The sequence below is a fragment of the Gallinula chloropus genome (genome assembly GCF_964237585.1).
Source record: "Gallinula chloropus genome assembly, chromosome: 6".
In the NCBI taxonomy this organism is placed as follows: domain Eukaryota; kingdom Metazoa; phylum Chordata; class Aves; order Gruiformes; family Rallidae; genus Gallinula; species Gallinula chloropus.
Window position 1 is genome coordinate 11,298,792 of NC_140091.1, and position 13,826 is coordinate 11,312,617.

Genomic DNA, 13,826 nt, shown 5'->3' on the forward strand with positions numbered 1-13,826 from the left:
GCCCACTAGTGAGGATGTAAGGACTGCACCCCTCCAGGAAAGCCTGCTGTTTACTCGTTTTGCCATGTGTCCACTTGTTAGACAGGTCTTTTTCTTCCCCACTTCATGTTTTAAGCATAGCAATACAAGGTAGCAAACTCCTAATGCTGCGCTAGACAGTATAGCATCTAGCTGCATTTCAACAAAATAGGAAATAAATAAAAGAAATCCCTTAAAAATCTGAGCTGCTGAGCAAAGCAAAAGATGAGCAAACTTAAATGATTAAACCAGGTTACCTGCAGGGCCCTGTGCACTGGATGGTGTGGGCTCCCCTGAATGGGTCAGCAACACTCATAATTCAATCTAAGAATAGCCACAATCTGCAAAATGCATGTCAATCACTTTTCCAAAAGAGGACATTCTCCAGTCTCCCCATTTATTTGGAGACAGTGTTCATTTTGCAGCTCCCACACTTCTCTTTGTTCCAAACAGGGCTGAGACAACCCAGGGCTGCCCCAAGATCATAAGAGGTGCTGAAGGACAGTGACTCAATTCCTCAGGTTCCCTGCCAATGACTCTCACACCTCTATCAGCTATCTCTATGTCTTGGTCTTGAGGTGGCACCTTGCAAACCACTCTGCACAGACAGGCATTAAGATATTTTTTCGGTTACCTGTGGTCAATCCACTAAAGAGAGGCCCAAGGAAGAAATTTCTAAGCATGACTATGATAGAAAGAGCATTCTCTAGCTACCAAGAGTTGCTCACGAACTTGTAGGGATCACTTGGATCTCTGGGAGGATGTAGCCTCCCTGCTTGAATTATCAGAGACAAAGGCAGCTGCCAACCCTCTCTGCTCTCTCTGGATGAAGGCTGGCTTTCAGACTTGCCACACTCTGCCCCCCAGCCTGTTGCTGAACACCCTGACACAGGCAGGGAGGGTAAATCAGCATCGCTGGCTCAGCTGAGACAACTCTGCCTGCACTCGGCGCATAAGCAATTAAATGGGCTCCTCTGCCTCGCGTGCCTGTACATGCTGTAAACGCTTCAACCTCAATTGACTCTTTGGTAAATGATTTTCCTTTGTTGAAATGATGCTGATGCAGCTCCCGATTCAAATTCTTAGTTAAAATGCAATTTTTTTCTTAACATTTCCCGGCTATAGTTAGTAATTGACTCCTAATGGACTCCGTCATGGTTGGAATGATGCTACTGCAACAACAGGAACTGCTGCTCTGCCCACCCTGGTGTGCCTATTCGCTGTATGCCTGCAGACAGGCACCAGCCAACAGGCAATATTTAGGGCTGGACTCCCTCACCTCGGCATCCTCAGCATCTTTCCAGCCCCATTCTCCATCTCCACCATTTTTTCATTGCCACCAGTGACGAGCTGATTTCATCAGAGGGAGATGTGCCAGCCATGGCTGAGCTTTACTCCATCAGCCCCCCAAGGCAACTGAAGGTACAAGGTGCCCAGTGATATTATATTAATTACATAGAGGGACAAGGGGAATCAAAACATTTATTTTTTTTTAGGAAGTGGTGGCTATTAGCCACACTTCATTAAGCAATAACTGCCACACACTCTCTGCTTCTCTCCCTCTCCCTGCACAGACCCTTTTGGAGAACAATGACACAAGTGCTCTCTGTTCACAAGGTGGAGGGACAGGAATTCCCAGGGACACACTGAAAACATCTGAGATACTGTAACAACCCTTTCCCACCGCAGGTGCTGAATACAGTTCAGTCCATGCTGTCCTCTTTCCAGATAGGGAAATTGAGGTAACATCAAATGTGAATTGAAATCTGTGTCCTGGCCTACTCAGACTTCAGCTCAGCTCAGGGACAAAAAAGCAGCGATAGTTCCCAGGACACAAGAGTCCCCAAACAGGGCTGCTCTGATCACAGCTGAGAGCAGGAGAGGGGCACGTGCTGAGCCTGGGGAGATGCTGCTGAAACCCAGAAGTAGGGAAGAAAAAGAAGGTGGGTCACAGTCAATGGTATTGTGGGACAACCTTACACAGCAGTACCAGAATACATTTGAGAGGGAGAAAGATGCTTCTCTCTGCCACAAGGCATGAATGGCTAGAATAATTTCATCCCATTTCTCAGGAAGGGAAAAGGAAACAGAACTTAAACCAGCATTTTTTCACATGGGAGAGAGACAGAGAGCACACCAGAGGCAATGGCTGCCTTCAAGCAATCTGCCTTCCAAAAGATGTAACTGAAAAAGCATCTGGCAGAAAACAGACAGCAGCTACACCCCTAAAAGGGGAGCTGGGGGTCTGATCCCAGTAGGATTGCTGAAGGAAACGTGTTACCCAGCCAGAGCATCACCACTGGAAAGAAAAAGAAAGAAGGAGGAAAAAAATATAATTGAGATAAATGTTTACAGGCTTCTCTGTCTCCTTCTTCTGTGGCAGCTTCTTCTTGGGAGCCTTGCGCTCAGCACGTCTCTGCTCAGTGGTGGTGTCAGCAGCTGTGATGAGCTTCTGCAGGTCTTGGGTTCTCTTTTCTCTCTCTTTCTTTCTGGTTTCGATTTTGCGGAGCTCCTGGATGAGGTATTCTTCTTCTGCCACCTGCAGACCACAGCACATAAAGGCAATCAGAGCAGCAGAGGCAGCCTAACAAGGCAAGGGGGCCATCTACCGATAACAGCTCTGCCCTGGACCCGCCTGGAGATGGCTTTAAGCTTCCCCGCCTGATACCATGGGTTTGCAGAGTGCATGATGCTCCAGAGCCTTACCCTGCAATCCACGGCAATGCCAGTCTACTAACTGGCAGGTACTGCATCACAACATCCATGATGCACCTTTCAGCAGCGTCCATAAGTGATTAATCCCACCTCTGGACAAAGGGACCACGAGCAGACAGAAGGGTAAAAAAGCCCAAATATACTGTAGTTGCAATTGCAGTGTTGTGAAAAGCTGGTTCCCCTCCCCAGGCCTGGCATGTACAACTGAGTGCAACTATGCCTAGTATCAGCACACTGACAATGGGGGAAGGACAAGCAGAGTCCTTACACATATCAATCTGCCATCAGACAGAACTACTAACAGAAAAGGACACCCTTCCCCAGTCTTTGGGGAATGCAGCTCCTTAAACTCTAAACCCTGGGCCTGTTGCACAGCTCCAAGAACTAAACATGCAGATTTAGCGTCTTTTATGTTTTCCAGCAAGATTTTTACTCTTAAGGAAGTAACTCTCACCCTGTGGGATGCAGGGACTCATAAGGACACTGATCTGAGAACTTGTTCTCTTCAGAGGACTAGTACTATGAAGTGTCACAGGGAAGGTGGTGGCAGTTACCAGACACCGTAACTCTGCTCACCTCGCCCTCTCTCCTGTACAGTCAAATTTCTCAGTGTTTGTCCTTTTGTATCCCTTAGAACCACATGAACTCAACAACAAAAGCACTACACTAAGGTGTTGCCCTTTTCTTGTACAGCCTTTCTTTCCCTTTCCCACCCTCTGGCCTATTTCATCCACCAGCTGATTGAACTTAACGTGAGTCTTTCAGCGTAGCGAGGCTCTTTTCCCCAAGTTACCTGCTCTGGTGTCCTGTTGTACAACCTTTCCAACTGCTCCTTCCTTCGCCTCTCGTGGCCAGCATCAAAAACTGGGATTTTCAGGTCTGTGCCCGGAGCTGCACGGATATTAGCCAGTTTGGCACAGATGTGGTAATATCGTTCCTTCAGGTCCTCCACTGATCTTTTCTGTAGAGGACATCACAGGAGGACAACGTTATGGAAGAACCAAGCAGAATCTCGTGCAGTAGCTAGCTAAGGATCACTGGCTGAAGAATGTCAGATAGGTGTAAGACACAGTTCCCACATGGAAGGTCAGTGGAGAGCCTTGCCAGTTCCAGTGGAACCACCAGGAAAGGGGAGTTTCTCAGTTAACTGCATTAATTCATTGTCATGGGCTAACAGCTACTGCATTAAAAACACCCACCAGAGGGTCCAGCAATACAGAAGTGAAGCACTCCCAGGTAAAAGGACACAAGGATAGTCAAGAGGAGAAAACCCCCAAATATGAAACTCTCACAATGCACAGCAGGCCCCTTCTGAGCTGCTTAGGACAAAGGCATAACCAAGAAGGCATCTGGTGCAAGAATTCATAGCCCAACAGTACACGGAGTCTGAGCTGCATTCCCTTACTCCAAGCACCAAAGGTGATTGGGCTGCCCAGCTGGGTGAGTTCTTGTTACTTCATTTTGCTACAGACTCTTCATGTGAGCATTTCAGAGGGTAACAAAAAGTTCCAGCATCATTCCTCCATGTCACCACAGGGCACGGAATCAGCACTTACAGGAAATGTACAATCACAACACTAGGGTTGCATCTTCATGTGACTGATTGTCCCTGCTTCACAGCAGAGATGACCATAACCTGCAGCAGGTCAGAACACAACCCTAAAGCAGCACCAGGGAAAAATCCCAATTCCCCAAGACCGTTAGCAGATCCTTCTCCTAGGGCCTAGACTGTAATCCAGGACATTTAGCCTGTTCTGCTAAACAAACTCCCCAGCTGCCCTATCTTCAAGGAACAATGAGTTGTTCTCCTGGCAGAGCCAAACCTAACTTTCTAATAAAACACAACAGGGAATGAACACAAGTCACAGTGGATTTAATTACAAACAACACAAGCAGCAATGCCCTGTGCTGGAAATTCAATACTCTCTGCTGCCAATAATTCATTATTTTCCCCTAATTAAGTTGATATAAAGGGTAATTTGGTCTTTGCAGCACAGCAAGCCCTGCACGTGCCGCAGCAGCAGGTTGCAGGCATACCTTGGCCCTTGGGACTCACCTTGAACTGCTGGTGATCGTAACGGTCGTGAATCACTACGAAGCGCAGATCAAAGCGCCGAGCCAGGTCAAAGAGGTGGTCTGTCTCAGCTTTGGTCCACGCATCATCATGGAGATACATCTGGTACTCCTGCTCCGAGTAGACAGGTACCTGCACTGTCTGTGCAGAGAAAAGAAAAACATGGTACCTGTCCCCACAGCACCATCCTTCTCACTGCCAGCTGGTAAGGGCTGAGATACTTGAGCCAAGGACAAGAGCAATGCACCGACAGGAAGGGGCTGCCAGGACCCTGAGCAATAGGTTCTGGTAAGAAACATGACAAGCAGGCAGAGGGTGACAAGCAGATAAAGGGTGATGTGTGATCTCAGGACCGTAAGTATGTTCTGGGGAGCCTACAAGGAACTACTGCCTGTGAGGTGGCAACCTATTCCTGGTGGCTGACACAGGCAGAGGTCAGCAATCCACATCCTGACAACAGGTTTCAAAATGATCAGGCTAACATGAGAGCGAAACCAAGGTTCAGCCAGCCTCCCTGCATTCCTCCCATACAGCAGCACCAATACCTTGACATAAACTGCTCTGACAGTTGTTTCTACTTGGGTTGTGACATGCTCACTTGTACAGGAAGAACGGGAAAGACGAGGAGCAGTAGTTAAGCCTTTAGCACACCTTCTGCTTTGATACGCAACCCACTTATTTCATGTGTGCTGCAGACAGTGCCATGAAGAGCTGAAAGGCTGGGTGCTGTACAACTGAGAGCCACAAACCTGACCCACAATTTTGTCCCTCCCTTCCTCGCCCGCCTTTTCTCCAGCAGAGCCACAGAGCCAAATGACAGTCCAGCTCTCAGGGTGCCCCAGGTGCCTAAACCCACATCACTGTTCCCAGCCTGGAACTGCTCTACAAGGGCTCCACCCAGAACAGAAGAGTCACATGAATACTAAAGAATCAGTAAAAATACTTACTGTACTAGGGAAGTCCTAGCACATGGCCAAAGCAAAAGGGCAAACAAGTCTGTGCTTTCCTCCCTTACCCACTCCCACCCCTCTTTTGCTGAGCCCTCATGAAGAGGTCCTGCCTCCAACAAGAAACCAATGCATGCATGCAAGCAGCACACATGCTTCAACATCTCTATGCCCTCCTGAGTCCTACACCAGAAGTCATCCTCATGAACTCCCTACAGCTCAGAGAGACCTTTCTGAGCCTCCAAAGAATGGCCTCTTGAGGTCTACTGCCCTTCCTCCACCACTTAGACACAGAAGCTTAAAGATGAAGCATATCTCCTGTGGACACACTGCACCTCAACCGTCATGTCTCGCGTCCTCCAGGAGAAAAGGCATTCTCCTAGACACTGTAAGGATGCCCTATGTATATCATTAAAAATATACATTTCTAGAGTACCATATGTACATGAAAAGAGACAGCTGGGCCCTCTGCAGCAGATGGAAGACAAGGTGGCAGATGCCTGACCAGAGAAGAGAATGGGGCAAGAGCAAAGAGCAGTCCCCAAAACACTTACTCAGTCCCACTCACGGCTGTTCAGGTGAGAGCTGCTGAGAAGGAAGACAGTGGGAGCTCAGCAGATGGAAGGCTTAAGCCAACCATGGGATGGATAAAAGTTCAAATACTGTACAGCCATGACAATGCAAACTTTCCCTCCCCAGAGAGGGATTTCCAGCAGAAACTAACAGGGTTTCAGTTGCACAACAAGACCTTGGCAGGAATACCAACTACAACTCTACTGACCCCTGTTCAGGAAAGATGAACTGAAATAGGAACAAGTAAAAAGGGGTGGAGAGCTCCTCTCTCTGCAGTAGACTGAAAGAGAAAGGAGCATAGCAAGGGAGGTCTGGAAGGGAATCTGACTGCAGGCTTCAAGTATGCGAGACAGAATGAAAGGAATACCCACAGGAAGCAACAAACAACTGAAATTAACAAACAAACTGGCTTGCAAAGAAATGCCAATGTAACATGGAAAATTTAATCTGGAAATGAGAAATGGAGCAGAGACAGTCCAGAACAGCTTCCCAAGGAACCACAGGGGCAGGAAAATCCAAGTGCTTTTCAAAAGGAACTTGATCAGTTTATGAAAGGGACTGAACGGTGCAGGAGCTGAAGAGCCAAGAAGGGAATTCAATGGACCCTTCTCAGTCCTACATTTCACACTACAAACTCACAGAACAATGTGCTTTTCAACTATTAGTTGAAACCACTCAGGAAAGTTCCTGGAGCCAGGAGACAGTTCTGTGAAAACATCAGCACAATGCCTACCTGTGAACAGACACATCAGAGAGTAAGAATTATCAGGGAATAAAGGGAAATAGAGCCAGTGCACAAACCTGCTGTGCTTCTGTAGGAGAAACACTCACTCCAAGTCCACCCATTTCAAAAGAAGGGATATTGGAGAACAAGAAGGGTGAGACAGGGCACAGAAAGGCAGATGTATGTCAAGTTACAGTAAACACAGAACCCAGTAAGGACAATGTACTTTGTCATGTCCCACAAGATCTCAGAGGCACCAAATGAAACCTCAAGGTGGCAGTTTAAAATTAACCAAAGAAACCACCTTCACACACCATAGAAAAGTAACCCCAGGAATTCATTACCATGGGATATTCACAGAGAAGCTTTCTGCCCTGAAAACACGTAGCAAGAATTATTAAACACAAATGCCAAGGTAAGAAATCTTTAAGTCAAAGACCACCAGAAGCTAGGGAAAAACATAAATCTCTGTATTTGCCCCATCCTCATGCTCTTTCTTTAAGCCTTTAGTAATGGTAGCCAGAAACAGAATATCAGCTGAGGCCTTTGCTCTGACACCAGAGAAGCTGCTTTTATATTCCTGTTTCACACCCTGGATCAAGGCTCAGTGTACTCCGTAAAACCTGAGTTTACATTTTGGATCTCACAGTGAAGAGGAGGATTTGGTTTGGAGACTGGAAGCACAGAGAAAAGGCACAGAAACTGAGCAGTGATGCAGGAGCCGGGTTAAAAGAGCTTGAGCGACCAAGAGGACAGACTACACAGGAAAATGGGCTCAGGCCCAGGGGAGAGATCTGGGCAGCAGCATCAAGTATGTGACAAGGAAGCCACAGAAGAGTCTGGAAAAGTAAATAAAATTCCTCTGACAAAGCAAATATCTGCAAAACTCCTCATTAGTGCCTTTTATGCTCTCAACCACAGATCCACAAAGGTACAACTTGCTCCTAATACTACATAATTGTGCGTGTGTGGATGGCATTGGTCTGTACCACTAATCTAAAGGCTGCAGCCTCACTGAAGGCTCTTCTATCTGTCAATTCACCGCACACAGCAAAGTTAAGGAAATGAGAATTGTATGATTACAACACCCATGTGTGACCCCCTCTGATAAACTCAGTTGAACTCAGCCAAAACCTGCTACAGCAGTAGAGTCTGAGACAATTACACTCCCAAAGTTTCACTCAGCCAGCTAGGTAGGTGCCTGGCTTGAGTCACACTTCAGACTTCCACCCTACACATCAGAGAAGAGATACCACAGGAGGCTCTTACCGATGTTCCAGCAAGAGGAAAAGCACCAGTCAGAGCTTGAGCCTTCTAACATGTAAGGTCAACCAACCACTTAACTCTGCAGGAAGCCAGGCTTTGTTAGAGCTGATGCTCTGTGGGTTACAAACTGTAAACGTTGTACACAGTTATATGCAAGCAGAGCTTTTGTGGGATCACGTTAGCACACGCTTCTTTTTTCCCCTTTCCAATCTGCATCATGAAGGGGGTTAAATTACATTTCGGAGGCACCCTAACTCTGCTCCTGCCTAATTTTGGAGGTCCTGACTTTGAAGTATAAATCTTGACGTAGTTTTCTTTGTGCATATACATGAAAGCCCCAACCACTCAAAGCAGATACATCTGGGACAAAAGACAGCAGGAGACTACAACAACACATTGTGACAATTTAATGTGAGACGCAAAGAACAGGGTACTGCACCACACTGATACCACAGGAGCAACTTCAGAGGGAAAGCCACATAATTCAGCATCTGTGCTGGAATCTGTCCAAGAGGCTGCAAGCTAGCTTTCTGGCCACAAAGCTCAAACCATTTTTTTTCATAGTGGGTAAAATAACAAGACTTATGACTTTAATGTCTTAGAACAGAGTATCCTTTACTACTCACAGCCTGTCATCGGGGGGGAAAATGCTGGTTAGAAACTGAATGAGACAGCAGAGTGACTCCTGACTGATCAATGGCTGCACATCTGAAACACGGTGGGCTCTAGCAAGCCCTGACCACGTACTGAGCCCACTCAGCTTGAATTCTTTGGAGACACTGTAGTCTGTGGTTGCACAGTAGCAGGCCCTGCTGCAATTTTAAATGCAATTGCCAAACCTAACTCAGCCTTCACATGTTGAAAGAACAAAGCTCCTACGTGGACATTCAAGAAGGGTACCTTCCAAGTGTTATTTATGTGCTGTTGTTTGAAAGTGCCCCCACTTACTTTATTGAACCTGGCAAAAGGGTAGTCCTTCCCTTCCTCTGCTGCTCTCCTCCAGTGGTAGAACATCGCTCCATCTTTTCTTGCTGGGTTGGTGAAAGGCATCCACTTCCAAGGCCGGACTTTCTTGGACCCCAGTTTTGCTTTGACCGTTCGATAACCCTGAGTTGTATCACTTGGCAGCAGCGGAGGCGCATCCCTGTGGTGGAGAAAAGCACTGCCTGACGAGAAGCAAGAAGCAGCCCAGGACAGACCCAAAGAGATTTCAGACTGGAGCAGGATCTGACACCACAATGTTTAGGGTGGGAAAACCTGAGTTTAAGCTTTATTCCAGCTTTTGCACTTCCCAGACTGCAGTGCTTCCCACATCAAAGGACAGAATACGCAGCGCAGATAGGTTTGAACAGAACCGTCTGGAAAGCAAACTACACGAGAGACCTCTGGGGCAAGGGCACAATCCATAACAAGCTAAACACAGGCTGCAGCGGATCTCTCTCTGCAGAAATAAAAGCAGGTGCTATTCCCAGTTGTGAATAAAAGAGAGTTAAGATATAGAAGGGTAAAACACTGCATTGTCTGCACCAGACTATTGTGCCTGTGCCTAATTCACCTCCTACGCAGAGCAAGCCCCTCAAATTTAGAGAAGACAGATGCTCTCCACGGCTGCCTAAAAGAAAAGGGCACAAGCACGTGCCAAGCACAAAGGAGAATCAATCTGGGAAGCGAGACTGCCTGTGGTTTCAAGGGGACGGTGCCCTGTCACCAAAAGCCTTGACTACCCCACAACCTGTACAGATGCCCATAAGCTCTTACTTTTTGTCAGAGTAGAGGAGTGCATAAACTTCACGGTGCATCCCTTCTGGCCTCTTAAACGTCAATGTCTCAGAAGATTTCTTGGACTTTTTCTGAAACAAAAGAATTGCATTTTAGATTCGGAAGCAGTAATCCATGGGGGAACATTAAGCTACATAACCTGTCACCTCACGATGCTCTTCACTTTTATCTGGTTTTAGACACCTTGAATTTCTCCAGGAAAGCACCTGCTCCTGGTGGAAGACACTGACAGACAAAACATGCCCACTGCCAGTGATAGCACCCACCAGCACTCAAACACTTGCTGTTGCTGATAACACACACTTCAATTCCAAGTTGAACATCTGGCTGTAGCTTTCAGGGGCTGGTGCATTAAGATGTCTTACTAGGTAAGCACTGGCCTCACATGAAGCTATTACTGCCTTTAATTAGTGATTCTCTACATTTAGAAAAGATAGTAAGAAATATCTTCCCCACCCTCTTAGCTTTTGTTACTTCTTTCTGCAGCAGCTTCAGTTTTTACCAGCCTTGACTCAGCCCTTACAGTACCCCCAGCCTAAAACTACCAGTACCACCTACAAAAGCAAGCCCCACTTCCTGCCTCCACGCTCCCATTTACACAGCAAACAACGTCTGTTTTACAAAGTTTCTTCATACCAGGAACTCAGTGTAGGCAACACAATCTGGCCCCTAAAACTTGCTCAGAACTGGTGGTTTCTCAGGCACTGCATCCACCTCATACCACATACACACATTTATGAAGTAGTTAGTGTTGGATTCACACAGACAGAGTAACAGCCACACTGACAAGGTATGCTTAAAGTGGATCAAGTTTCCTGAGCAGACCAGAGCATTTGGTCTAACTGTGCCACCTTTATAACTACTAGCCATGTCTTTACTTTTAGCTACTTGTTTACCACATTGCTACCAACTTTTACAACAGAGTATTTCACAGTAGTAAAAGTAACACTGTATGATAAATTGTATTAAATCCATACAGTCACCCTTATCAAGCAACTTCCCATATAAAAAATAATAATTTATGGGCTTGCACTACAACTACCCTCCATAAAACTTCACGACAGACATTCATTCTACTAGCACCTTCTCACTCCTCATCAAACACTGTTCTCCTACAGTGTCCATCACTTTGCCCAGGAGCGATGTAAGGCCAACCGAGGCAGTTACCCACGGGTCAACACACCCTGTTTGAACACAGGCTTCTGGAACTCCCCCAAAGTTCCCAGATTTATTAAAAGTTAATATCAGCAGGCCAGAGATCAGCTCAGCCAGCCCTTTTAGGAGTTGAGAACAAATTACTTGGTCCTGCTGATTTAAATGTTTTTATGCCTAGTAATTTTTATTTTAACATTCTCAGTCACTAATGGACTGGAAAGTACTCCACGGTTCTCTTGTGATTTAAAAACATCAATCTATTTCTTTTCTAATTGAGAACAGATCTATTTCCTGAGCAAGTGCTGCACTGTTATTAACAATTTTGCTCTCTCCATGTGATAATGACTTACACCTTTGGTTTGATTTAGTTTCTGTACTTTGTAGAAGTTCAGAGTGTTTTACCCTTGGTCCCACCCTTGCACTCCTCCCCAAACCTCTTACTGCACCTCCCCTTCCTCTCTGTTTTCATCACAGTAAATTTGAGGGGAAAACCCTTATTCTCCGTTCCAAAAGAGAGACACCCAGGCACCAGGACTTCCTCAGCAGTCTGTTAGGTAACAGAAAAACGTGCCTACATCAAAGTACACTCCATGGCACAACATCTCAGGCTGAATCCAGCCAAGAAGCAGCTCACTGGACACACTAGTCACCAATACAGTTGATAACTGGTGTTTTCACACTTTAAATTACTGAAACTCGTCAGTCTTCCATCACACCAATTATACTAGTGTCCTACTCCCAGCAAGGCAGTGGTGAAATCACTTCAGAGATAAATGTCTCAGTGGAGGCAAAGACAGACAGTCAGGAAGTACTTTTCAGGGACAGGGTGGCTGTGTACATTTGGGTTTGGTTTGCTGGGGTTTTTTTCCAAATACACAGGTTTTACTGCACCAGAGAGCTCCTGGAGATTTCACCTTCCCTGGCTTATTTCCAAGCACCTCCACATCTCATAACTACTCAGGAGTTGACCTCCCCAGTGCCTTGCAAAGCACAGGACAGCCAAGACCTTGCCCAAATTTAAAACACAGAAGGCAACAACATACAGTAGTGTATCACCACAGAGAACGCAGCACATGACATCATACATCTGTAACAGAGCTTACTAACTTGCCCACATTCCCATAAGCAGCACATCTCAGCTCTCCCAAACCCCAGCCACACGCCCTCCCAGCACAGGAACTGCACCCATGGTCTGGGGATATGCACTGTTCAATCAAGTCAGACAATGTTGGGATTTTTCTTCTACAATAGGACTGTATTGTAGTATTTTCATCTGCTTGGGGTCTGTATGGTAAACACACTTCACACTTACTCCACAAAACGGGAATCTTAGAGACAGCTGAAGAAGTTCTGGGGCCAGGCACAGCTCACCAGGATGCCACTTAGCTTCAGCTTAATTACTGCCCCAAATACCACCGCACAGTGACCTAAGAACCCAGGGGTAGGGCCCTCCAGGCATTCCCAGCTACTCCTGGGATGCCCGAAAATAAACAGACTAGGGTAGGCACACGCTTTATCTCATCTTTTTTCCCCCCGATATTCACCCAGAAGCCACACGCAGGGTCAGCGAGTGCCTAGCAAACAAGCAGCAGCCCTTCCGGGCACCGCAGCTCACCTTATCCGAGTTGATGATATCCTTTTTGTTGATGGTGCCCGTGTTCTCCGACTCCACGCCGCCCAGCTCCAGGATGTCCCGCACGTCCGCGCCGGTCGCCATGACTCCGTTTGCCCGCCGGCCTGGCCCGTCGCCGTCCTGCCCGTCCCCTCCAGCTCTGGGGGGAGCAGGGGGGGGGTGGGGGATAAAACCAGGGGTCCGGGGGTTAACGGCCCCGTCCCACGGGGGCTACCCCAGAGGCGCGCACACCGGTGCGTGCGCGCACCCGCTGCCCACACGCCTGCACGGGGGTGCGTGTGCACACACGGCCTCCCCCCGCCCCGCTCCCAGGCCCGACAACGGGGCCTTGTACCCAGCCGGTCCCAGGGGCCACGCACGCCGAGCCCGCGGCCAGGAGCCGCGCGGCGGAGCCCCGGGAAGCCCCCGGGAGGACGGGGAGTGGGGGGGAGGTGCCGCCGCGGGGCCGCAGCAGCCCCAACCGAACCGGGTCCCGCGCTCGCTCACCCACCCGCGCCGGCTCCGCGGCCACCGGGACGGTGCAACAACGGCAGCGGCTCGGGCAGCAGCACTTCCGCTCCCGCCGAGAGGCGCCCGGAACTGCCCGGAGCGCCTTGAGGGACGTACCGCGGGGGTGACGGGCGCGGGTCCCCACTCCGCTCCCCGAGGGCTGCGGCCGCCCCGAGCCCAGCGCCGCCTCCGCTGCGGCCCGGCGCCGACACCCGCCGCCACCGAGGGCCGCCGTAGCTCCTTCCCCGTTCCGGGCGGAGATCCCGCTGCCGGCGGGACTCGCTCCCGCGCCAGGAGGTGGCAGCACAGCACGGCCCGGGCCGGGCCCCACGCCCGGAGCACCCCCGACCCCTCAGTCAGGCTCCCACCCTCCAGCTGCCCCCAGCAAGACGCCGCGGTGCCTGTTCCCCCGCGGCTTTTGTGGTGGGTCACCGGACTCTGCCTCTTCTGGAG

The 13,826-nt window shown here is 48.6% G+C and overlaps 1 protein-coding gene across 1 annotated transcript in view; it reads right to left on the bottom strand.

Moving 5' to 3' along the window:
* DMAP1 (DNA methyltransferase 1 associated protein 1) overlaps positions 1–13,384 on the bottom strand; it is a 28,069-nt gene extending 14,685 nt beyond the window's left edge. The window contains exons 1-7 of the mRNA XM_084265834.1: positions 13,375–13,384; positions 12,867–13,023; positions 10,076–10,167; positions 9,266–9,461; positions 4,790–4,948; positions 3,527–3,694; positions 2,372–2,557 (exon numbers count right to left, since the gene is read on the bottom strand). Coding sequence (XP_084121960.1) covers positions 2,372–2,557; positions 3,527–3,694; positions 4,790–4,948; positions 9,266–9,461; positions 10,076–10,167; positions 12,867–12,968 — 903 coding nt within the window. The 5' untranslated portion in view covers positions 12,969–13,023; positions 13,375–13,384. The remainder of the gene's footprint in view (positions 1–2,371; positions 2,558–3,526; positions 3,695–4,789; positions 4,949–9,265; positions 9,462–10,075; positions 10,168–12,866; positions 13,024–13,374) is intronic.
* Positions 13,385–13,826: the final 442 nt, after the last annotated feature.